A 27669-nucleotide genomic window follows, 5' to 3' on the forward strand; every position below is an offset into this window, starting at 1 on the left:
CATAATCTCTCTGTGTGAAATGAGTACTCGTGAGCTGAAACATAAGTAAATGAAGACGTGGGTGAAGTATGATGAGACCATGGTGTTCATGTGTATAAAGTTTGGGGATCTGGTTGGTGCTGAAGAGAAAAGACATTCTGGCCTTCCGTCACAGTGAGAAGGTGACTGGAGGAGACTCACTGTGATGGATGTTTCTTGCTTATTTTTCTTGCTTATTTTTATTGGTCTTATTGTTGGACTGTGGGTAATCTTTCATTTCACTGCACATTTATGTGTATGTGACAAATAAATTGACTATTGACTATTGACTATTGCTCTTGTTACCGTCGGTGCGCTATTGCATGTGAGATGCAGCAATGCGTAGAACCAAATTGAACTTTAACGTTTGCGATTAGATCATAAATCTCTTGACTATTGGATTTGAAATCTCGATAATGAAAAGATGATGCAAAGTGGTTCAAGAAAGAAATACATTATTGAATTTGCAAGATTCGTGCTTGTTCGCTACAACGTGAAGGGGAAAGCTGGGCGCTGCACTACTGACTTCTTAAGTTCATTTGCATAAGTAGGGAATAGTTCCCTTGCTTCTTACCAGGTAATATCCGAACAGAACTCGCAAAAGTAAATTAAAACGTATATATTTTCTTCAGTCATGGTATCGCGATCTCTGCAAGGCTTAAACATTTAGTCGGAAGTAATTTTTAGAATCAAAGCAACATATTGACAGGAACTGCCATAATCATCATTGGTCTAATGTTGTCTGTTGGTATGCAGAAGAAAACAGAAGATGCAAGAAATATTCAGCAGGTGGAGACAGAAACACAGTAACGTTTCAAATGCAAGACCTTTCATCGCGGCTCTGAGTTCTACTGAAATTTAATCAGCCCTCATGAGCGAACTGTGTTTCTGCACCTCTGATGTGTTCTGGCCTGCTGAGTATTTTCAGCATTTCACAATTTGATTGATGATTTCCACCATATGCTGTTTGTGAGTGCTGCAATCGGGACTTGCAATCAGTTCACATGCAGCAAACTACTTCACACGACTTCGTTTCCACCTGAACAGCTACATCTATGTGTGTACCGTACTTTGACTCTTCAAGTTACTGGCAAAAGCGTGCTTGTCCTTTTTTTCGGAATAGATAACATTTTTTAAACAGTCGAAAGATGTGGAAATACGACCATTCTGCGTGCTCCTTCTGCACATTCACGTTAAAAGATGTATTTTGGGAAGTTCAAGTTTTGACCTCTACTTTTGCAAATGAGTTATTTCCATAATCTATTCACTGTATATTCATTTACATTTCACTGAAAAACGTATACTTTTAAAAAGTGGTGTGTGTAGTTTTTGGATTAGACTCTTTGCGTCGCTATCTACCATTGAGGAGATGAAAAATGAAAAGAGATCCATCACCCACCTCCAGCACCGTATACACATTGAAGAAGAAAGACAAGGGAAAGCAATCACACAGACTGCAGTCGCCTCTCAGCCATCTTTATTCTTTTTTGCGAAGAGAAACTCTGCCTTGGGAGTTTGTGATGTACATATAGCGTTTTCCTGTCGATTTTTCATCGAGACAGGTGGCTTGAACGTGTCTTCCTGTCTTTAGACGCATTGTCAAAGAAAGGACGTCTTTACATAGATAATGCAAACGTGGTTTATCATGGCCCTGCTTTATGCCTGCGAATTTGTATCTGGCCAGATTCGTTACTCTATTCCAGAAGAATTAGAAAAAGGCGCCATGGTTGGCAATATCGCGAAAGATGTTGGATTGGACGTAAGAGAGTTGTTACGGCGCAGATTCCGGATCATGTCTGCTGCAAAGAAGCAGTATTTCGAGGTAAATTCTGACGATGGCGTTTTATTTGTTCATGACAAAATTGACAGAGAGGAGCTCTGTGGTCAAAGTCTGACTTGTTTTCAGAATCTCGAGATCATTGTAGAAAATCCTTTGAAACTGTACCGTGCCGAGGTAGAAATAGCGGATATCAATGACAATCCCCCCACTTTTGAGCAAAGCCAGTTACGGTTGGATATTGTTGAGTCAAGTCCTCCGGGGATTCGTTTACCACTACAGAGTGCGCAAGACCTCGATGTGGGTACAAATTCTGTCAACACTTATATGCTCAGCCCGAATGACCATTTCAAATTGGACATCCAGAACATCAGCGACGGAACTAAAACTGTATATTTGGTACTTGATAACTACTTGGACAGAGAAAAGCAAGTAACTCATAATTTGCTTCTTACTGCCGTAGATGGTGGGTTACCAGTTCGATCAGCGAGCACCCACATTATCGTCACCATACTCGACGTCAATGACAATGTGCCTGTATTTGATCAGGTGGTTTATCGAGTGAAAGTGGTTGAAAATGTAGCCACCAATACGTTAGTTATCAACCTGAATGCTACGGACTTGGATGAAGGCACTAATGCTGACATAATCTACTCTTTCAGCACCCAGACTCCGCAGAGAATACGTGAATTGTTTAACGTTGCGACACACACTGGAGAGGTTAGGGTAAAAGGGAGGCTGGATTATGAGGAAAGCAGCATCTTCGAGGTGAATATCGAAGCTCGGGACAAAAGCCCTAATTTTTTACCTGTATATTGTAAAGTTGTTGTGGAGATCGTGGACGTGAATGATATGCAGCCTGAGATAACATTGATGTCCTTCCCTCAAGCATTACCTGAAAATGCAACAGTTGGAACAATGATAGCTCTACTAAGTGTAACAGACCCCGAATCTGGTGAGAACGGCAACACTTGGTGTCTTATTCCGAAAGCGCTCCCGTTCCAACTAAAATCAGATTTCAAGAACACTTACATGTTGGTCACCGCTGGCCCATTGGACAGAGAAACGGTTTCCCAATACAAAATTAACGTCACTTGCCTGGATGGTGGATCTCCTCAACTCTTCGTCAATAAAGTCATACTGGTGGATATTTCCGACATTAATGACAATGCACCGCGCTTCACGACACCGTCATACACTGCGTACATAATCGAAAATAATACACCCGGTGCATCAATCTGCTCCGTTACCGCATTTGATTCGGATCGCGGTCAAAATTCGGTTGTTTCATATTCCATTATGGAGAGTCAGACCCAAGGACTGTCTGCCATATCGTTTGCCTCGATTAATTCAGAAAATGGTATAATTTTCTCACAGCGTTCCTTTGACTATGAACAATATAAAAACTTTCAAATCTACGTCCAAGCTCGGGATGCAGGGATCCCATCCCTCACCAGCAGTGCTATTGTAAACATTGTAGTTCTCGACCAGAATGACAATTCCCCATTAATTGTTTCTGCTGTGAAGGGAAATGAAACACAGTTGAGTGTGCCTCGATCTGCGCGGCCGGGGTACCTTGTGACAAAAGTGATTGCAACTGATGCTGATTCTGGCCAGAATGCAAGGCTGTTTTACCGATTAATCCAAGCCTCTAACCTGAAGCTTTTCACCATAACACCAACTTCTGGAGAAGTCAAAACTAAACGTCTCATTGAAAATGGTGATACTACCACTCAGGTTTTTGTCATCTTGGTGAAAGACAATGGACATCCCACCCTGTCTAGCACGGTCACGGTCACTGTGTTATTGGTAGACGGGCCGAATAAAATTACTTCAGACTTCCATAATCTGTCTCAAACCATCGACCATTCCTCAGATTTGGCCATGTACATTATTATATCATTAGGGTCAATCTCGTTCATACTTCTGTTGATAATCATTTTCCTTGTTACAACCATTTGTCTCAATAGCAATGAATCCGATCAGGATTGTTCCTTGAATAATTATTGCCCTGGACCAGAGATTACCAACCATGCACAGAAGCCCAATGCACATCTTCAAATAGACACTGATGTTCAACTCATGCCAAATGTAATGAAAGTAAGTGGGGAGGGATCTCCATCTGAAACACGTTGCTGTAAGGTTCGTCCAGCAATTAAACAGCAAAACACCGTCTGCGTATTCCAGTCGCCTTCCGGTTCAATAACGCGAATACGCAATATAAGTAATCCTGAGGTGTTTTTCTCAGAGCACAATCCGCGGACGAAACAAAGCCTTCGCACTTCCAATGAGGTGAGTGCAACCAATAAGAACCCAAACCAACAATATACCCTTGAATCTAAACATTGTTTGTTTAATGGCTGAAGTCACGCGGGATTTAGCTCATTCATGTTAACTGATACACCACTGATACACCACTCAACACATTTAATTATGTGGTGCATAGAAACTACAACCAGTGAATGGTGATAAATCATTGGAAGCCTGTACCCCAGAGGGTTGTGGGGCTACAGCAATGAGGATTGTTTATCAGAATTGTAAAACTGATCAAGGAATTGATGGAAGTGGGGACTGGTTCATGAGAGTTCATAATGTCGTAAGTCTTAGGAACAGCATTAGGCCATTCGATTCATCAGGTCGACACCACGATTCAATCATGGCTTATCTCTTTTCCCCTCTCAACCCCATTCTACTGCATTCTCCCCATAACCCCCCCCCCCTTACCTGTACTACTCAAGATTCTATCAACCTCTACCTTAAAAAAGTATCCATTGATAGCCTCCACAGCTTTCTGTGGCAATAAATTCCATAGATTCCACACCCTCTGACTAAATAAATTCCTCCTCGTCTCCTTCCTCTTATTCTGAGGCTATGGCCCCTGGTACTAGACTCTCCCACTAGTAGAAACATCCTCTCTACATCCACTCTATCCAAGTCTTTCACTATTCAGTAAGTTTCAACGAGAAGGGTGATGGGGTAACTCAACCAATATCATCCTGAATAGCAAGACTGGCTTGTAGGTCCGAATGGCCCAATTCTCTTCATACATTTTCAAAATAGAAATGTAGAGACATTGTTACATGGCTCTGAAACAGGCCGTTTGGCCCAACTCATCCATCCTGACCAAGTTGCTTAACTCAGCTAGTCCAATTTGCCACATTATTTGGAAGTTGATACATAGGAAAGGTTTAGAGGTGCAGTATATGGGCCAAACATGGGCAAGTGGGCCACGTTTGGATGAGGCCAATGGGACACGTTTAGATGAGGCATCTTGGGGAACATGGCGAGAGGGACACAGGGACCTGTTTCCTGCAGTATGACGTTGAATCTGTCTCAATGCCTACTTTTGTGCATCTCCCTCTCAACCTTTCTTATCCATGTACCTATCAAAATGTTTTTTTGAATACATTTTGTCATTACACCTGTTTCAACTATTTCCCTTGGCAACTCACTCAAAACCTATACCACTCAGTGTGCAAATTATGTTCCTCAAGTCAATTTTAGATCGTTCCCCTCTCATCTTAAGCCTATGCTCTCTAGTTTCGGCTCTTCAATCCCGGGGGGAGTAAACTGTGGTCATTGCCTATCTTTCCACCCATAGTTTTATGTAACTTTCAGTCTTCCATGTTCCAGGGTGAATAAAATATTATCCAGTCTCTACTTATAACTCCTGCCCTCCAGTCCTGACAATATGGTTGTGAATTTTCTCTGCACTCTTTCCTAGATTAGTAACACCTTCCTATATCTAGAAGAACAGAATTGCACACAACACTCCAAATACCGTCTCAACAACATCTTGTGCAACTATAAGATAACATCCCACTCTTCCACTCACTCTCCTGACCAATGAAGGCAAGTGTGCTAAACACCTCCTTTGCCACCTTGTCTACTTGTGTAATAACCTTCATGGAAACATGGGCTTAATACCCCTATGTTTTCCACTTCGTAACAACGGCAAGTCATTTCGTTAAAACCACCCTGAAGCAAACTCGTGTCTTTCAATTGAGGTTGAGGAAACGATCTCTAGGTATCTACTTCGTCAATCCATTTGAGAATCTTGACCACCCCAAATCCCCTCGCTGCAGTGACTGCGTGATGGCATACCTTTTTTTGTGCACCGAGAAGGAAACTTCACACACTAATGTTTGGACGTGCAGAGAGTGAGCAATTACGTAACCCACATATTAATTCATTTTTAACACAAAGTGGAAGGTCGACGTTGTTTAATTCTTCTTTTGTGGTCCAAGACTGCCAAATATTCATGCACAGCTATAAATGCACTTTCACATGTCTTGTGACAGTTGGGCTATCAATTGGGGTTTTAATGAGGAACTAATTGAAGGCAAGAGATGGAAGCCCAACAGAATTATATTGACATAAACATAGCACAAAAAGTAAGGAAATTTGTGTTTGGTAGATTATTTCTTTGTTGTAACAATGCTTCTTGGCAATAAATCTTATACCGTTGGAAAGCCTGTTTATTTCCCTTTTAGATGGTGCCACGTTTGTAAGGAACATGCATTTGTGGGATGAGCAGCAGAGCTGAGTATATGGGTTGCGCCCATGAAAAATTTGCCAAATCTTCTCTACCAATGCCAAACAGCTTATTCTGCTGTTGCTATTGACTCTTGTTTTGAGCTTCTGGTACCCCCAGGTGCTGACAATCAGGTACCTGATTGGCACCTGATTGGCAGCATCTGTGAGCATGGGCCCTGCTACAGTGGTCAGTAGGTGTCTGCTCCAAGAATCGGCATGCCACGTTTGACTGATCTGGATAGGGCCCGTGCGATAGGGCAACTTCAAGCTGGTGTTCCGCAAAACCATGTTGTGCAATTATTTGGAGTGAGTCCTAGTACCATCTCCAAAGTGAAGGCCAAGTTCCATATAACGGGGGATGTCAGAGACAGGCCGCAAAGTGGGCATCCCAAGAAGATGACACCCAAAGAAGACCGTTTCCTCACCCTGTCAGCACTTAGGAACCATAGGCTGTCTTCTACAGATTTGCAGTCAAGGTTTGCAGGACGATATGGCCGACGGCTCTCTGCCCAGACAATTCGGAACAGACTGCACGCAGCCGATCTCCGGTCTCATAGGGCTGCCAGGAGGCCTGCCATGACTGCCCTTCACCATCAGGCCCGTTTGCGCTGGTGTCGGCAACACGTGCACTGGAATCTGAACATGTGGAGGAACGTTATGTTCAGCGATGAGTCCAGATTCTGCCCACGGCAGTTGGATCATAGGGTCAAAGTGTGGAGAAGACGCGGAGAACGCTATGCTGATTGCTGCACCGATAGAGTAACATCTTTTGGTGGAGGCAGTGTGATGGTGTGGGGCGGCATCTCCCTCACTGGAAAAACGAGGCTTGTCATCATTGGAGGCAATCTCAATGCAGAGAGATATTGAGATGAGATTCTGCAACCAGTGGCAATCCCATATCTCCACAATCTGGGACCGAACTCTATCCTCCAAGATGACAATGCTCACCCTCACAGAGCAGGGTTTCTCAGAGACTACCTCCAGAATTTGGGAGTGGAGAGGATGGAATGGCCTGCCAGCAGTCCTGACCTCAACCCCATTGAACACTTGTGGGATCAGCTTGGGCGTGCTTTTCGTGCCAGAGTGACCAACACAACCACGTTGGCTGACTTGCGACAAATGCTGGTTGAAGAATGGGATGCCATCCCACAACAGTGTGTGACCAGGCTGGTGACCAGCATGAGGAGGAGGTGCCAGGCTGTTGTGGCTGTGTATGGTTCTTCCACACGCTACTGAGGCTCCTGTTTATTAAATGAATAAATTGTTAAATTGCCAATATGTCTTGTTTCTTCAGACTTCAATCATCCAATCCACCAAACAACACCGAACAAGAGTCAATGGCAGAATAACCTGTTTGGCATTGGCAGAGAAGATTTGGCAGATTTTTCATGGGCGCAACCCACATACTCAGCTCTGCTGCTCATCCCACAAATGCATGTTCCTTACAAATGTGGCACCATTTAAAAGGGAAATAAACAGGCTTGCCAACGGTATAAGATTTATTGCAAAGAAGCATTGTTACAACAAAGAAATAATCTACCAAACACAAATTTCCTTACTTTTTGTGCTATGTTTTATATGGGCATTGAGCTAAAAAAAAAATCTGAATGCGTGTCTGCAATTAAATGACGAGGGTGAGAGTGGAAATGGGTGATTTTATCGGTATGAACAATATAGTAGTTGTGATGCAGAGCACAAGGATCGTCTACCCAGAAGAGGTTAAACTTTATATATTACTCCAATTCAAGATGAGGGAGTAGTGAAATTTGACTGTTCAATTTGGAAATGAAATATATAATGGGAAAATCAGAAACAAAGATGTTCAAATACTAGAACAGAAAATATTGGGAAACCTCAGCAATTCAGGCAGTATCAAAAGGTCATAAGGTCATGTGATAGGAGCAGAATTAGGCCATTTGGCCGATCTAATCTACTCCGCCATTCAATCATCGCTATCACTCTATCCTGGCCCCATTTACTCACCTTCTCCCCATAACCCCTGACACCTGTACTCATCAAGAATCTATTGTCTCTGCCTTAAAAATATCGATTGGCGGTCTCCACAGCCTTCTGTGACAAAGAATTCCACAGATTCACCGCCTGTGGAATCTGTGGAAAGAAAAAAAACTGTATTTCAGACTGAAGATTCTTCATCAGAGCAGCAATCTCGATCAAAGCATTTGTTTCAGGTAATGACGGGATGCTGCTTTTGTTACCAAAGCAAATTCAGAAAGCTCTTAAATTTTAAAAGAAAATGAATACCAGTTAAGAATAACTTTCAGTTTTCATGAACAGTATTGATAAAGTTCATTATTAAAAAGAGAATGCCTAAAACTTCAAAAGAAACACTCGGGATATTGGGCAGCTTCAATGGAAAGGCAACCTGGGTTAACTGTTCAGATCATAGACCCTACTGCACAATTAAGACATCGAAAGAGAACAAAAAAAGTTGACATAAATTGCAGAAAGAATGGAGGGAGGGGTGACAGATAGAACTCAGGGAATATTTCTGTTCAGGACCCCTTGGGTTAATAGATTCATGAACTCAATTAGGTAGGGAATAAACAGGCAACGACATATTTTTTAAAAATAAAATGGAAGTCAAGGTTTTTTCTGAAACTCAGAACAAAAAGAGGAAATACGAAGATCAGGCAAAACTGCGCTAATATTGCATATTGATTGCTCTGCAGCAGCAATTGTTATTCTAAGATAAACTAGAGAGCTAGTTATCGGATGTAATGTGCATACAAATATGTAGCCGCAATGAAAACTTCGGCATACTATCTATCCACTTAAGAAATTGTATAAGATTAAATCGTACAGGATGATTCATTCTGGGTACGTGGCAATAACAGGAATGTTAACATCTTATCAGTTTGTACCAGGTCCGCGTGGTTTGTTTTACGGTTCATGTGGTCGCCGACCAGCTGTCAAAATTAATATTTCAGACTCTAGTCTGAAGAAGGGTCCCGATCTGAAACGTCAACCATCCTTTTTCTCCAGAGATGCTACCTGACCCACTGAGTTACACAAGCACTTTGTGTCTATCATTAATATTTATCCATTTGATTTATAGAAGTCATTAGTGTTCTCATTAAATATTTATCAATGTATTCAATAAGATGACCTTTTTCAATAAAAAATATATATCATTCTGCTAATTTTGTAATTGCACCAAAACCTGAAAGATTGTTTTATCATAAAATATGTATTTAGCGTTCTATTCTATTGAATTTTTAAAAAACAACTAAATCCAGGTCACATCTGTTGCCTTGGCTGGATGTTATGTTCCCCATAACGATTTCTTCGATGAAGCAGCATTGAAGTCTTCCTCTTAATCAAATGACAGCATTAGACAGAATCTAATTGGAGTATATTTTTCCAACGTTGATGTTAAACATATGTCTCTGTATTTCGTTATATATGATTGCATTTCAAAAGTAATCTGTGGAACAATTTGAAAATATATCCTAAAGACATGCAAGACTATTAAATAGAAAATGTATTCATCTCCTCCTGAGACCCATGTCAATTCGACCAACTTGATATGATTGTTTTTCCATTATTGTTATTTAGGTTTTTCCTTTTAATTGTATCTCCAATTATCATATTAAATAAGAACATGTGATTAATCCAGGATACCTTCAATTGAAACTGGTGCTACAAAATTTGAAATTGCAGAATGTGTCAGGTGTGATGACATACAGTATTAGTAGGCATCTGGACTAGGCCCCGGGTTATGATATAAAGGTTTGAGATTAATCTAACTGGGACTGAATGAGAGCACGTACGTTTTTGAAGCAAATTGTTGCTTGAAGTCCTTGTGCAGAGGTGACAATTAGTCAATGCTGCCAGGGCGATTTTGAGATTCTTGCATTTTGCAAGCGGTCAACGACCTGAATATTCCTGGATCTTGCCCTGTAGAAAGTGAGAACAATACCACAATTTTCAAAAATCTATAATTGTTTTATGTGGTCACAAAATGTGAAATTGATTTGTATAAACACGAGTTTACCTCCCTCCCTCCCTCCCTCCCTCCCTCCCTCCCTCCCTCCCTCCCTCCCTCCCTCCCTCCCTCCCTCCCTCCCTCCCTCCCTCCCTCCCTCCCTCCCTCCCTCCCTTCCTCCCTTCCTCCCTCCCTTCCTTCCTTCCTTCCTTCCTTCCTTCCTTCCTTCCTTCCTTCCTTCCTTCCTTCCTTCCTTCCTTCCTTCCTTCCTTCCTTCCTTCCTTCCTTCCTTCCTTCCTTCCTTCCTTCCTTCCTCCCTCCCTCCCTCCCTCCCTCCCTCCCTCCCTCCCTCCCTCCTCTTCCTTCCTTCCTTCCTTCCTTCCTTCCTTCCTTCCTTCCTTCCTTCCTTCCTTCCTTCCTTCCTTCCTTCCTTCCTTCCTTCCTTCCTTCCTTCCTTCCTTCCTTCCTTCCTTCCTTCCTTCCTTCCTTCCTTCCTTCCTTCCTTCCTTCCTTCCTTCCTTCCTTCCTTCCTTCCTTCCTTCCTTCCTTCCTTCCTTCCTCCTTTCCTCCCTCCCTCCCTCCCTTCCTCCCTTCCTCCCTTCCTCCCTACCTCCCTCCCTCCCTCCCTCCCTCCCTCCCTCCCTCCCTCCCTCCCTCCCTCCCTCCCTCCCTCCTTCCTTCGTTCCTTCCTTCCTTCCTCCCTTCCTTCCTTCCTTCCTTCCATCCTTCCTTCCTTCCTTCCTTCCTTCCTTCCTTCCTTCCTTCCTTCCTTCCTTCCTTCCTCCCTCCCTTCCTTCCTCCCTCCCACCCTCCCTCCCTCCCTCCCTTCCTCCTTCCTTCCTTCCTTTTCCTTTTCTACAGAGATGATGCAATAGATGTAATTGCAGCGCATTTGGGATGCTGTGCCATTTACTAGCAGCGAATTTAGAAAGCAGTGACAGGGTCAGTCAAAGTCAGCATGGGGTTATGAAGGGGAAATCGTGCTTGACTAAGCTTTTAAATTTTGCAAGCTGGGTTGCAGAGTGAGCTGCGAGGAAGATGCTATGAGTCTGTTGGGCGACTTGGATAGGTTGGGTGAGTGGGCAGCTCCATGGCAGATGCAGTATTTAGATAATTGAGAGGTTATCCAATTTGGTGGCAAGAACAGGAAGGCAGATTATTATCTGAATGGTATCAGATTAAGAAAAGGGGAGGTGCAATGAGACCTGTGTGTCCTTGTACATCAGTCACTGAAAGTAAGCATGCAGTGAAGAAAGCTAATGGAATGTTGGCCTTCATTGCGAGAGGATTTGAGTTTAGGAGCAAAGAGGTCCTACTGCAGTTGTACAGGGCCCTGATGAGACGACATCTGGAGTATTCTGTTCAGTTTTTGTCTCTTAATTTGAGGGAGGACATTCTTGCTATTGAGGGAGTGCAGCATTGGTTTCACCAGGTTAATTCCCGGGATGACGGGACTGACACATTATGAAAGAATGGGTCGACTGGGCTTGTATTCATTGGAATTTAGAAGGATGAGTGTGGATCTTATAGAAACATATAATTCTGAAGGGATTTGACAGGCTAGATGCAGGAAAAATGTTCTTGATGTTGATGAAGTCCAGAACCAGGGGTCACAGTTTAAGAATAAGGGGTAGGCCATTTAGGACTGAGATGAGGAAAAACTTTTTCAACCAGAGAGTTGTGACTCTGTGGAATTCTGCCTCAGAAGGCAGTGGAGGCCAATTCACTGGATGTTTTCAAGAGAGAGTTAGATTCAGAATGAATCTCCCCCCCCCCCCCCCCCCCCCCCCAGCCGTACAAACCTATCTGGCTCTTGATCCCCCTTCTCTGTGCAAGAGGCTCCGTGCGTCTACTCGATCTATAGTATTGAGAAATTGTCAAACTGCTGTACTGAAGAAAGCAGAAGTATCACTCCAGCGGTCAAAACATAATTCACAAACTTATACACTTTCGTTTACTCTGGATTTTTATGATTTATTGGTCATTTATTTTCTGTAACATTGAATAACCCAGATTATATTGACAATGTTCTGATCTTGCATAATGAACTGGCGAATAGCTCTACAAAAATAAACTTATCTTTGGACGCGTCCTGCCCCCAGCTGTGCTTACAGACTGCATGCTTTTGAGAAAAAGTGTCAATCCAAATTCTGGGCTATTGATCAAAAAGTGTTTTTTTCGGCTGATGAGTGCATTTATAAATTCGCATGGAGTGTTATCCGCCTTTTTAAGAATTATTCCTCTTCAACGTATTTGCCTATATCGCACACGCAGGGATACCTGCTATGATTTATCTCCACAGATCTGCCAATTGGGCCGTGTTTTACTTGTCATTTTATTCGATTTAAAAGTTGATTGCTCTTGTCTATACTCTGAAATATTTTCCTGACAATCTAGAAACCGACGTCTCCAATGTTCAATTGTTTCATGGCCCCCATTTCAGGATATTGTCCTCTTTTATGATTATGCCTTTTGCGAGAGGAGTTGTGCTTTAGGTTTCAATCAGAAAAGACAGACGAGTGTTGTGCTAATTGAGTTATGTCAGCTGAGGCAAGCATAGCTTTTGCAAGGTCATTTATTTTCTGTAACATTGAATAGTAAGCGAGAAAAGGAAAAGGCACTTTGAAGTCTTAGAAGACCAGCTGATATTTTTCCTCAAGATTATCTTTCCTAAGAATTCTTCATCAGGCACGTTAAAACTCCAGGCCGTGCTTGCCAAAGTTATAATTTTCTTATTTCATTGCACAAATGTGCCACATTTACAATTCGCCAATATTCTTCCACTATTCATACTTCTAAGTAGTTCCTGAAGACTCTTGCTATAACTATGCAGTTATTACCATACCCCTTGCGGTGACAAAGGATGCATCTCTTCCTAACCCCACAGTATCCATTTTAACGACAGTCCGCGTCTAAAATGTAGAAATGATGACGGTCGACTGAATATCTGTCACAATAAATTGAATTATTGAGATCTGGTTATTTTCTTTCTTAATGGTTTGGTTTGTAGTTTTTGTTGGACTTTCTGTAAATGGAATGACAGGAAACTTTGTTGTGTTTTGAGGTTGGAAGAAAGTGTTCATTTTGTGGCCTAGTCTGTGAAAACAGGATATTATATGAAGAAATACAGGATGATTCATTTATTCTTTGAAGTTCCATTTTTTTAGACATTCCCTTTTTAGATGTTTGTAATGAATGATGTGTGACTCCATGGTCATGTTCCTAGTGTTGAGTTGGCACCATTGCATTAATCGTTAAGTTAGCTGGTTTGGTTGCTCGGTGCAAACAGCAGCATATGCGTAACTTTCACACTTTGCATAAGCTTTAATAAGCGTCAGTGTAATTATTGGCAAAGACTCTCTGTGTCGCTGTCTACCAATGAGGCGCTAAAATGCTGCTAGTTATCAACCCCCCTCCCCCAATACTACGCATAATGCAGAAACAGAGAGGAAAACAGACTCTCACTGTTTGTAATTGTACATCGGAACCGTCGTTTCTGGTGCTCTGATTGTTATGTACAAATGTAAAATTGGTCAGCGTTTTGTTTGGTTTATCCTAGACGTTAGTAACTGGGGTTTTTTGTGAAGTGTAAATTATTTTTACATCACTGCGAATGCAAGGACGAATTCGGACAGATAATGCAAGCATTGTTTATAGTTTTCCTGCTTTATATCTGGAATATCGTCTACGGTCAGATCCGCTACGCTATTTATGAAGAATTGAAGCATGGTGCCTTTGTTGGGAACATTGCTCAAGATCTAGGACTGGACCTAAGAGAGCTGTCTAATCGCAGACTCCGCATTATGTCTGCAGTAAAGAAAAGGTATTTTGAGGTTAATTTAGAGAATGGCGTTTTGTTTGTGAATGAAGTGATAGACAGGGAACTTGTATGTGGACAGAGTCTTACTTGTTTCATGAATCTGGAGGTTGTTGTGGAAAACCCATTGGAACTCTATCGTATTGAAGTGGAGATTCTAGACGTAAATGACAATTCTCCCAGTTTTCCGAACGCCGAGATCCGTTTGGAAGTCCTGGAGTCAGCGCCACCAAGGACTCGATTCCTTCTTCAGAGTGCTCACGATCCCGACCTGGGTGTCAATTCTGTCCGCATTTATTACCTCAGCCCGAATGAACATTTTGCATTAGAAGTGCAGCACAGTGGGGATGATAGCAAGTTTGTCCACTTGATGCTGGAGAAATACCTGGACAGAGAACAACAGGCGATTCATCGCTTACTTCTGACTGCTTTTGATGGAGGTACACCAGAACGAACTGGTACAGCCCAAGTCATCATTAATGTCCTCGATGTCAATGACAACTCTCCAGTGTTTGGCCAAACCTTATATAAAACCAGTTTAATGGAAAATGTACCAATAGGTACCCCAGTTATCAAATTAAATGCCACCGATCTGGATGAAAGCACAAATGCAGTAATCGTGTACTCTCTCAGTGACCTTACACCAAGCCAAGTTCGTAAACTGTTCAGTATTAACTCCCAGACGGGTGAAATCACAGTGAAGGGAACTATAGACTTTGAGGATGCCAAGACCTATGAGATTATCGTGGAAGCCAAGGATAAAGGACCGTTTGCACTCCCCGTGCACTGCACTATCTTGATAGATGTCAGTGATGTCAATGACAATGCCCCCGACATGATTCTGATGTCAGTATCCAATTCGGTGCCTGAGGATGTGCGTGTTGGGACTGTATTAGCTCTCATTAGTGTTACTGACCAAGATTCAGGGGACAATGGGCTAATCAGCTGCGTGATACATCCCAACCTACCGTTTGAACTCAAATCAACATTTAAAAATTCCTACACGGTAGTCATCAAAGACATTCTTGACAGGGAATCCACGCCTGAATACCAAATTGGGATCTCTTGCCGCGACTCTGGGTTACCAGCCTTATCCACCAGTAAAACTATTCACGTGCAAGTAATTGACGTCAACGATAACCCCCCGCGTTTTGCAGATAGCATTTACACTGCGTACGTAATGGAGAATAACGCCTTCGGAGCTTCCATCTGCTCGGTCTCCGCTTTCGACCCTGACTTGGGAGCAAATTCTCACCTGTCATATTCTATCATTGACAGCCAGATTCAAGGTTTCCCCATCACTTCATACGTCTCCATCAACTCGGAGAACGGGATCATCTTTTCGCAACGTTCTTTTGATTATGAACAACTCAAAAAATTTCAGGTCCACGTTCAGGTGCTAGACGCTGGTTTACCACCGCTCAGCTCCAATCACACACTGAACGTAGTCATCCTGGATCAAAACGATAACGCTCCTGTAATCGTTTTCCCCCTAACAAAGAATGGATCGGAAGTAACCATGCCGCGAATGGCAGATCGGGATTATTTGGTGGTCAAGGTGATTGCTGTAGATGCTGACTCTGGGCAAAATGCACGTTTGTTTTACGAGCTCGTCCGCGCTACAGACCAGAATCTCTTCGCCATGAGGACTACTTCGGGAGAAGTGAGGACGACTCGTCAAATTGAGGACCGAGATGTCGCAACTCAGAGGATGGTTATAATGGTTAAAGACAGTGGCCATCCACCTTTATCAACTACCACCACCATCACCCTCTCAATAATAGACAGTGCCGAGGACATGATTCATCCCGTGACTTTCAAACCCAGGCTTCCAGAGTATCCCTCCAGTGCAGCCCTTTATATAATAATATCATTAGGTGCTATCACTTTAACTCTAATGCTCGCCTTGATTACGCTTGTTTTTACAGTCTGCCGCAGTGCAAATGATGACGAGGACTGGTGTTGGTGTGTTGAACACAATGATCCAGATACCATATACCGAAATCCCAATCTTAATTTTCAAACAGTGCCAGACTCCAGTTTAATTAAAAATGTAATTGAAGTACGTGGATCTGGTTCCCTCGCTCAAACGTACTGCTATACCCTTCGGTCCGGACAGGAATCAGTTCAAAGTGATTCCAAAATTCTTCCGCCCTCAAGTGGAACACCTGTTAGATATCACTCTGACGCTGCCAACAGTTGTTTTACAAACTGGAATGTCAAAGATCTGAATATGACAACAATTGTAGCCAGCGAGGTAAGTGACGTGAACATAGACCTCACTTCCTTATTTATCTTTAACCATTTCCTGATTTATTTAATGAAATGCTGGGAAATACATCATTTTGCATAATTCAAGGCAAACAAATGCATATTGGATATAATTGTTCAAGAGGTGAATATAATGTAGCTATGTGTATTACTTTCTTTTTCTGCACTTTGCTCGGTCTGATAAGGCAATTGATACTCAATAATAGTCAAGTGTGTTATTGTCACATGTCCCAGACACACACATATACAGACAGATAAAATTAATCAAAGAAAAAATTATAGTGCAAAAAGACACAACCAATGCCCCCAAGTCGATGTAGTTCAGATCTTATTTGGTGGTTGTAGTGTTTAATAGTCTAATGACTGTAGGGAAGAAGCTACAACTGGGGTCCCTGGCTCTACTAGCTGCGCCACTGCCCAGTCCAAGTAGTTGAAATACTTCATTTATACTTGTAGCTAAAAATCCTTCTATTTTAGACATTCAACTCACCATTTATTTTTTACTAATTTGTTTGAAATACTGCTGATTAAAATTAAATCCAGTGTTTTGGATAAAATCTTTAGCAAGACGGTGTTAGTACTGGTTGCTCATTGCTACTTTGTTAATCAGATTGCGATTCAAGCTTTGCATGGATCACACAGTGGGTCAATTAGGTTTGTGTCAATTGAGCTCTGAAGTCCCCATGCTCATTTTCCAGTAGCAGCCAATTTGGATAACATGGATGAGCACAAAATGTTAGAGCAACTCTGCCGTGGCCAGGCAGCATCTCTGGAGAAAATGGTTGGTTACATTTCGGGTTGGGACCCTTCTTGAGACTCATTGTAGTGGCATTGGAGGGTGACACTGGAAGCAAGAAAAAAAAACACGGAAAAATCAGGGCCGGCAACAGATAAATCTAAGGCAAGGAGATTCCTTGATAGGCAGATTGTTGGCAAGGAATGCTGTGATCCCAAGAGTAATACATCATTGCTAACTATGGAACTGGTTAATGGACTTTTAGTGGAGGAAGGATGGGAAAAGGGATAGCGAGGAGAGTGAGTTGTTTGTAGAATTTAACTAAAATTGGAAAATTCAACCCTCATACCAATGGTTTGTAAGCTATTCAAGCAAAATATGAGGTACTGTACCTCCGACTTTCATGTGGGAATGTCATTATGGGAATGGGAAGAAGAGTTAAAGTGGTTAAGAAACCGGGAAATCCATTAGTTCTTGGCGCACCAAGGGTAAGTGTTCAGCAAAACAGTCTCCTAGTCTACGCTTTGTCTTGCCAATGTACAGGAGATAACATTCATGTGAATGAGATTGTGTTGTTCTAAATCAAGCAATCATGATGACTGGAGGTGAAGAAGCAAGAATGCTCAAAAAGATTAATTGCCCAGTGTAATTTAAATGAAATGTGTTTAGAGGAGGATGGAACTGTGCAATTTTCAGGAACCACAAGGGATCAATAATATTAATAAGCAGGCACTTTAACTCAAACAAATTATTATTTCCAGGAGAAAATAATATTTCATCACAGCATATCTGATCAAGGTGTACTTATTTATGAATAGAAAATGAAATATTAAATTTATCTCTTTATCGCAGTTTTCCCGTAAGCAATAACATCATTTTTTTTAAATTCACCGTCGAGTCATAAAGTCATATTGCTTAGATACTGGCCCTGTGGCTCAACTCGTCCATTTTGGCCAAGATGCCCCATCCACACTAGTCCCATTTACCTGTGTTTGGCTCATATCATGTGTAGAAACAAACTGCATATGCTGGTTTATACCAAAGATAGACACAAAGCGCTGGAGTAACTCAGCGGGTCGGACAGCATCTCTGGAGAAAAAGAGTGGGTAGCATTATGGGTCAGAACCCTTCCTCAGACTCTGAGGAAAGGTTCTGACCTAAAATGTGACCTATTCTGTGTCTATCTTTGGCTCATATTAATTTTAATTTTGTTCATTCCTTTATTTCTGAGACATTGCAGAGAATGAGGCAATATATGTGTGTAATTATCAAGTAGAGTTATATTCAACTGCACATACCCAGGCCCATTGAATTTAATGAATTTGAATCTGCAGGCATTTTTACAATTTGCGGCCAGATCCATATCCTGACAAACAATAAATTAAAGTCAAAACATCATGATGCAGCAACCTTTCTTAATAAATCAATAGTTGAGACGTGTTAAGGCTTCGATGATAATTAGAACACTATACATAGGTCACAGACAGCAGGGAATGCAGACACTGTTTTCAAAAAATACACAAAGTGCTGGAATAACTCTGTAGATCAGGCAGCGTCTATGGAGAACATGGATAGGTTATGTTTCAGGACCCCTCTTTGTCCTGAAGAATGGGATTCAGACCAAAGAAGGGCTCTGACTTGAAATGTCACCTATCCATGTTCTCCAGAAATGCTGACTCACTCCAGCACTTCATGTATTTTTAAAATTATACGCAGACAGGTGTATTATAATGCAGGTTATACACTTGCGACAGACCACAACAAAGGATCTTACAACTATAACAAGTGTAAGTAACTATTCACAAAATGCTGGAGTAACTCAGCAGGTCAGGCAGCATCTCAGGAGAGAAGGAATGGGTGACGTTTCGGGTCGAGACCCTTCTTCAGACTGATGTCAGGGGGGCGGGACAAAGGAAGGATATAGGTGGAGACAGGGAGATAGAGGGAGATCTGGGAAGGGGGAGGGGAAGAGAGGGACAGAGGAACTATCTAAAGTTGGAGAAGTCGATGTGAATAAATACCTTCGATTTGTATCAGCATCTGTAATTATTTTCTTATACTAGCGTAAATAACTATAATCATTCAATGAAGTGACAGTAGATTGAAGGACCATCTTTGCAAACCCAATGCTGACTGGTTCTTACCATTCAACCAATACTTGGATCTATTCCTTACTCTCCAAAATTATTTTTTCCCTCTTACTTACCTTGAAATCAATCTGTCATTTCACCCACGCACATAATTACCTAATAGTAACAGTGCACGAACCTCTTGAAATGTCTAGACAATATGTTGAAGAAATACTAAAAGCAATATAAATCAATACTCAGAAATGGAAGAGTGTATTAAGGCTATGTTGAGACTTAGTGATATTACACATTGTTATACATAGAGCAACCAAACTTGCCATGTAAGACTATTCAAACATTGATCAATTTTAAAGGAAATTCAGTAATTCGTTTAAATTTAAGGTGGATTGCTTATGATAGGACATTACCGATTTAATATTAATATGATCACAAGAAAAAACTTACCTAAGAACTACCTTACATATTAGAACATAATAGTCTCCTGGAAGGAAAATAATGAGAAAAAGCTAATATAGATTTTGCAAATATTCCAATGCAAAAAGTAAAGAAATGTCTGGAACGCGAAGTATAGTAGAAATGCAGCAGGTCAGGCAGCATCACTTGAGAATGTGAATCGCCTTGGGTTGGGACCCTTGGGACCCTGTTTGTAATGTGGGAGAGAAAGCTGGAAAAGAGGTGGGGTGGGACAATGCCTGTCAAGTGATAGCAATGAAATGTTAGCGGGGGCGCCGCACGATGGCTGCCTCGCCAAAAGTCTGTCTTTTTTGAACTTTTTTTGATATTTTTGCTAAGTTTTAAAAGTTTGTGTAAATGTTCTCTATTTTGTTTTATGTGGGGGGTGGGGGAGGGGGGGTCAGGGGAAACTTTTTTTCAATCTCTTCCCTTGCCGGAGATGCGATTGCTTTGCGGGTCGTATCTCCAGTCGCTCTGTGGCCTAACATCGTGGAGCTGGCGGCCTTGCCTGGGACTGATTGAGCCCCCGCGGGGCGTGGACGTACTATCTGAGCATGCGATTCCTTGCCTGGATCGACGCTCCAACCGCAGCCTGTGGACTTTAACATCGTGGAGCTTGCAGTCTCGGGTTGAGACCGGTCGGGAGTTCCAAAAGCTGTACGACATTCGACTGGTCCCGACCCGGGGTAGATCGCCTGGCGCGAGGGAGCTGAAATCCCCCCCCCCTCCCCCCGATGCAGGAGCTGGATTGCCCCGACGAGGAAGGCCCGCCGCCGGCTATGGGAGTCAAGATCGTCCCGTCATCGGAAGGTTAGAGGCCCCCGACCACTGGAGGACAGAGATTTAACTTTTTTTCACCTTCCATCACAGTGAGGGATGTGGAGAAGTCACTGTGGTGGATGTTCATGTTAAAATGTATTTTGTGTGTCCTATTGCTTTTTATTGTTATGACATAGAAACATAGAAACATGGAAAATAGGTGCAGGTGTAGGCCATTCGACCCTTTGAGCCTGCACCGCCATTCAATATGATCATGGCTGATCATCCAGCTCAGTAACCTGTACCTGCCTTCTCTCCATACCCCCTGATCCCTTTAGCCACAAGGGCCACATCTAACTCCCTCTTAAATATAGCCAATGAAATGGCCTCAACTACCTTCTGTGGCAGAGAATTCCACAGACTCACCACTCTCTGTGTGAAGAAATGTTTTCTCATCTCGGTCCTAAAAGACATCCCCCTTATCCTTAAGCTGTGACCCCTGGTTCTGGACTTCCCCAACATCGGGAACAATCTTCCTGCATCTAGCCTCTCCAACCCCTTAAGAATTTTATATGTTTCTATAAGATCCTGTTTCTATAAGATGACTGTATGGCAAATGAAGTTCCTCGTATGTTGCAAAACATACTTGGCTAATAAAGTATTATTGTGATTGTGATTGTGAAAAGTAATGAAAATACAGCCGTTAGTACAATAAATTGAAAATTAAAACCAGAATGGAAAATAAAGGCATATTGGCAGGTGAAATGTGCAGGAAGGAACTGCAGATGCAGGCTTACACTGATGATAGACTCAAATTGCAGGAGTAACTCAGCGGGATTGGCAGTATCTCTGGGGAGAAGGAATGGGTAATGTTTTGGATCGAGACCCTTATGTTCGAAGAAGGGTGTCGAACTGAAACATCACTATTCCATCTATCCAGAAATGCTGTCTGTCCCGCTGAGTCACTTTTCAGCATTTCGTGGGTGAAATAATGTTTTAATCGTCTACATTTAAAAATTGTCAGGTAAAATTTCAAATATTAATCGTGCACAAAGTAGCAGCAGCAAAGACTACATCCACAAAAAAAAATCAGCAGGTTGGGAACTCGATATGAACATCACTGAATTTTTGCTCTAACCCAAACAAATGAAAAAGTTATTGGGAATCTATCTCAGGAAAAAATAATTGCTAACTTTAATATGCTACTTGTTCATTAAGAGCATTTTAATAGGCGGATAAGGACTCTAATAGGCTAATGCTACCATGTCAGGAAATGGCAGATTTTTGCAGTCTTCTTGAACAGAATTTGTCCAGAATCTGGTAGACACTTAATTTCATAAATACACATATAATATCTGCCATTTCAAGGAATATGATCGGTAAGATCAAGGAATCAATCAATGTTAAATTAAACATATTGTTTATAGTTCTCATTTAGAGATACAGCATGGAAATGGGACCTTTGGCCCATTGAGTCCACGCTCACCACCCGTACACTAATTCTATGTTATCCCACTTTCACATCCTGCACTAGGGGTAACTTATAGAAGCCAATTAACCTACAAACCTGCATGTCTTTGGAACGTGGGAACAACTGTAGAAAACCCACGTGGTCATAGAGAGAACAAACTCTACGCAGACAGCACCCATAGTCAGGATTAAATCTGGGACTCTGCTGGTGAGGCAGCAACTTTCACACTATTCCAGTGTGTCATCGTGTTAAGCATCCATGTGGTTTTACTTGTGCAATTCTGAAGAAAGTTCCATATTTTGCAATTTCGGTGGTCTTTAATGGAGGCAAACATTTGGTCTGGGAGCCAATATCATCTTGGAGATTATCTTTGGATTTCGAAACCTGTAAGTGGTCTCCTACAGACTGCACTCCTTGCCCCTGTACATAAGATAGAATTAGCAAGAGGGCAATAATCAACGCAAGGTTTTTTGACAGTGTAACAAGTGAGAAGGGAAAGCACTGTTAACAGAGAAATCCCCCATTATCCATCTCATTATCTGTTAAATTACTTTCATTACTCCAATCACCCACCTGCTGTAGTATCTTTTTTAATCTTTGCGACTGCAGTGGTTTCTGTGTTTCAGTGACATGGTGAATAGCCAAAGCTAGGATGTGGGTTAACATCCTATTAATGTCATATGTTCATGTTCATAAGTTATTGGAGCAGAATTTGGCCATCCGGCTCATCCAATGACAGCTAATCTATCTTTTCCTCACAACCCCATTCTCTTGCCTTCTCCGCAAAACCCCTAACATCCTTACTAATTAAGAATCTGTCAATCTCCACCTTAAAAATATCAACTGACTTGGCCTCCACCATCTATGGCAATGAATTCCACAGATTCACCACCCTCTAACAAAATTCCTCCTCATTTCCTTTCTAAAGGTACATCCTTTTATTCTGAGGCTGTGGTCTCTGGTCCAAGACTTTCCTATTAGTGGAACATCAAAAATTGAAGTCTGTGTGAAGTCCTGCTCACATTTTCAGGATTGACACACAATTGTCTGGCCCTTCTTTTCCTGAATCATTACAAAACCATGCCTCATTTATTTCAGGTTGAAGTAATTTGATCTCCCCAGAAGAGTGCATTGTGCAGCAGGCGTGTTTATCGCTGCCTCAGGCATTCATTGTTGCTGCTTCAGAAGAACCTTGCTGTTCAATGACACCATTTCCCAAAATCAAAGATACTAGAGAAACAAGATAGACCACTTGACCCTAAAAACCGTAGTGCATCATGGCGCCATTTTAGTAGGCAGAAACTTGCAGAAACATTTAAAAAGAAAAATAACAAAAATCTGTGAATTGATAGATGAGATATATTCTGCATTTTAATGGTATCATCACACATACTGTTCCCCCAAAACACTGATTACACTGCGAGAAGCATAGTGAACGGTGGGTTTTACCTACTAAAATGGCTCCTTTGCATACTACACTTCGGTATACGCGATTTCAATGGAGTGGTCCATCTTGTTCCTCTAGTATCTTTCCCCTAAATGGCACCAAGTTTTGCTCTGAGCTCCCTGTTCCCTCTAATTGCTCCACCATCAGTTCCACCATCAGCTCCACCACCACCTATGTCTCCACCATCAGCCCTTGTTCATGTGTAATGCTTGATATATATTTGCGAACCCAATTATCTGTTTCAACAGACACATCAATATGCGAATGTTTGTACTGGTGGAAGGTCATCTGAGTCACCGGATGTTGTACCATACAACTGGGTGAACACATGGAAATGATCACAGCCTTCCTTTGTTGCACATTTAGCAGAATAGGTCAAAACCGTATGACAGATTAAGAACACAAATATAATGCTTACAATCTCATCACGCATATTTTCTTCCTTATTGCTGACATTTTGTCGCATGCAATATAGTTGGTTGAGATAATAGTGTACGGGCAAGGGATGATCCCCATCTGTTTCTCTGATGAGCATGTCCTCAGACATTCCATACATATCCAGGGCTAACCACACAGGAACTCAGCTGACTAACAGCTGGAAGGCTACCTCTTGGGCTCTGCCTCTCCCTGCTGTTTTCTGTTACAAGTGAGTCATAGAATATTTTGAATAAGTGGATGGACATAGTATTTCAGTTAATCATGACTATCAGGGAGAGGAATAAAGATAAAAGGATCTGCAGATGCTGGAATCTTGCGCAGAACAAAAGTGCTGGAGGAACTCAGCAGGTCATGCAGCAGGTCGATGGAAATGAGAGGCAGTGCTTCGGGTGAGGATCCTTCTTCTGACTCAAGGGGGGTCTGAAGAAGACTTCCAACCTGTAACATTGTCAGTTCATTCTCTCCAAAGATGCTGCCTGACGCACCGAGTTCCTCCAGGACGTTGCGTTTTACTGAGGAAGAAGAATGACTTTGTTCAATAAATGGTTGAACATCAGAAAGAACACAGATGAAAATAACTAAATGTTTGGTTTGTTAATTCCATCTCTGTTCAGAAGTAATTAGAGATGGCAGCTACATCCATAACCCTGAATCAGTGCATTCAGTAGGTATTCAGACCCCTTTACTTTTTCCACATTTTGCTACGTTACAGCCTTATTTTAAATTGGATTAAATTATTTTTTTAATCATCAATCTACACACAATACCCCATAATAAAAAAGTGAAAACAGGTGTTTAGAAATTTTTGCAAAGTAATTAAAAAGAAATAACTGAAATATTACATTTACATAAGTATTCAGACCCTTTGCTGTGACACTCAAAACTGAGCTTATGTGTATCCTGTTTCCATTGATTATCCTTGAGAAGTTTTTACTACTTGATTGGAGTCCACCAGTGGTAAATTAAATTGATTGGATATGATTTGGAAAGGCACACACCTGTCTATATAAGATCCCACAGTTGACAGTACATGCCAGAGCAAAAACCAAGCCATGAAGATGAAGGAATTGTCCGTAGACCTCCGAGACAGGATTGTGATGAGACACAGATCTGGAGAAGGGTATGAAATAATTTCTGCAGCATTGCAGGTCCCGAAGAGCAGTGTCCTCCGTCATTCTTAAATGGAAGAACTTTGGAACAACCGGCCAAACTGAGCAATCGGGGGAGAAGGGCCTTGGTCAGGGAGGTGACCAAGAACCCGATGGTCACTCTGACAGAGCACCAGCGTTCCTCTGTGAAGATGGGAGAAACTTCCAGAAGGACAACTATATCTGCACCACCCCACCAATCAGGCCTTTATGGTAGCGTGGCCAGAGGGAAGCCTCTCCTCAATAAAAGGTACATGACAGCCCACTTGGAGTTTGCCAAAAGGCACCTAAAGGACTCTCAGACCATGAGAAACAGGATTCTCTGGTCTGATGAAACCAAGATTTAACTCTTTGGCCTGAATGCCAAGCGGCACCACTCATCACCTGGCCAATACCATACCTACGGTGAAGCATGGTGATGTAACATCATGCTGTGGGGATGTTTTTCAGCGGCAGGAACTAGGAGATCAGGATCGAGGGAAAGATGAACGGAGCAAAGTACAGAGAGATCCTTGATGAAAAGCTGCTCCAGAGCGTTGTGGACCTCAGACTGGGGCGGAGGTTCACCTTCCAACAGGACATTGACCCTAAGCACACAACCAAGACAACGCAGGAGTGGCTTTGTGACAAGTCTGTGAATGTCCTTGAGTGGCCCGGCCAGAGCCTGGACTTGAACCCGATTGAACATCTCTGGAGGGACCTGAAAATAGCTGTGCATTGACACTCCCCATCCAACCTGACAGAGCTTGAGAGGATCTGCAGAGAAGAATGGGAGAAATTACCCAAATACAGCTGTGCCAAGCTTGTAGCGTCATACCCAAGAAGACATGCGTTTGTAATCGCTGCCAAAGGTGCCTCAACAAAGTACTGAGTAAAGGGTCTGAATACTTATGTATTATTTCTTTTTAATTACTTTGCAAAAAAATTTAAACACCTGTTTTCGCTGTTTTATTATGGGATATTGTGTGTAGATTGATAATTATTATTATTTTTTTAATCCATTACAAAATAAGGCTGTAACGTAGCAAAATGTGAAAAAAGTGAAGGGGTCTGAATACTTTCTGAATTCACTGTACGTAAGTAATACTGTGCTGGGGTAGACTAAAAGGTAGGCGGCACAGTGGCGCAGTGGTAGAGTTGCTGTCTCACAGAGCCAGAGATGCAGGTTCGATCCTGTGCACATGTGCTGCCTATGCGGAGTTTTAAGCCCTGTGATCACGTGAGTATTCACCAGGTGCTCTGGTTTCCTCAAACAGTCCAAAGGCCGACAGGTTTGTTAGTTAATTTGCTTCGATAAAAATTATAAATTGTTCCAAGTGTGTAGCATAGTGTTAGTGTGCGGGGTGATCGCTGTTCGGTGTGGACTTGGTTGGCTGAAGGACGTGGCCTGTGTCTGCGCTGAATCTCTAAAGTCTGAAGTGTCATTGTGTTAAATGGCCCATCAACGTGTGGATGTCATCTGTCTACATGTCTCTATCCAATGAGGTCATTAAGCTAAATATGGTACTAAATTGAAGTAGAGGTAATGTCATGCTTGCTGCTGCCATCTGTGGCCACTGGCAGCCACATGAATTTGGTGCCCACTGCAGGCCCAGTCCACATACTGGCAGGGTATAAGGTCTTTAAGGTATGCACAGTGCTGGAATGGTTGAACTGCTGCCATACAGCACCAGAGACCCGGGTTCGATCCTGATGGAGGCATAGTCATGGAGTCATTCAGTGGGGAAATAGGCCCTTCGGCCCAATTTGCCCACGCGGACCAACATGCCCCATCTACACTAGTCTCACGCCTGCATTTGGCCTATATCCCTCTAAATCTGTCCGACCCATGCACCTGTCTAATTGCTTCCAAAACATTGCAAAAGTCCCTGCTCAACTACCTCCTCTAGCAGCTTGTTCCATACACCCATCACACTTTGCGTGAAAGAGTTATTCCTCAGATTCCTATAAAATATTTCACCCTTCACCTTAAACTTAGGCCCTCAATTTTACCACTCTGGGTAAGAGACTATGTTTGTCCACCCAATCTATTCCATTCATGATTTTATATACCTCTATGAGATCACCCCTCATCCTTCTGCAGTCCAGAGTGAAGAGTCCCAGCCTGCTCAACCTCTTCCTATAACTCAGACCGTTGAGTCCTGGCTTTTCATAAGTTTCTTTATTGTCATTGTATACCAGATACTGTGAAATACATTGTTTGCATTCAGGTCATCAAAACTATCCCTGTACATAACTACAATTGCCCCGGTATGTACAGTATGCATGGAACAGCCGACTGAGTCCATATGCAGGGGGCGCCATTTTACAGTCCCAACTGCAGCTGGCCACAAAGGCCATTGCAGCATCGCCTCCATTTCAGTCGACCCGTGATCCGATATTCCTCTCCTTGCCTGGCCCTCTTCAGCCCTTGTTCTCCCTTGCGGACCTTGAGAGTGCCAAATGTAAGACCCCCCTGGTTCTTCTTAACAGACCTTTTGTTCAGAGTCCGCCGCCATCGCCTTCCACTCCCTTTCCCATTTCTGATGCATGGGGTGAGCAGGGGCCAGGCGTGGTGGCTTTCCCTCTCTGTGCAAGCCGGGCCTGCAGTTGGGATGCAGCCACGGCTCACCAGGATGCGCTCCAGGCTGTGGCCCTGCTTTCAGTGGCCGACTCCACAGTCGAGGTTCTACATTGCTTCCAATCGCCGGTCCCCTTGCCGGCCCTTGGTCCGACTCCGTGCTCTCTGGTCACGGGGCGGCAAACACTCCGAGTCGTTTCTC

At 42.5% G+C, this 27669-nt stretch overlaps 1 protein-coding gene across 6 annotated transcripts in view; it reads left to right on the forward strand.

Annotated features, from left to right (window-relative positions):
- LOC144600206 (protocadherin gamma-A11-like) overlaps positions 1-27669 on the forward strand; it is a 220562-nt gene that overhangs the window by 36616 nt on the left and 156277 nt on the right. Inside the window, exon 1 of one of the 6 annotated variants that reach the window (XM_078411699.1) lies at positions 1556-4087. The exons of 4 other annotated variants lie outside the window; for them this stretch is intronic. In XM_078411699.1, coding sequence (XP_078267825.1) covers positions 1646-4087 — 2442 coding nt within the window. In that variant the 5' untranslated portion in view covers positions 1556-1645. Of the gene's footprint in view, positions 1-1555; positions 4088-13730; positions 16352-27669 lie in introns of those variants that run through there. One more of the 6 variants, XM_078411700.1, reaches the window with a different exon arrangement.

Source organism: Rhinoraja longicauda, chromosome 14, assembly GCF_053455715.1.
Source record: "Rhinoraja longicauda isolate Sanriku21f chromosome 14, sRhiLon1.1, whole genome shotgun sequence".
Lineage (NCBI taxonomy): Eukaryota > Metazoa > Chordata > Chondrichthyes > Rajiformes > Arhynchobatidae > Rhinoraja > Rhinoraja longicauda.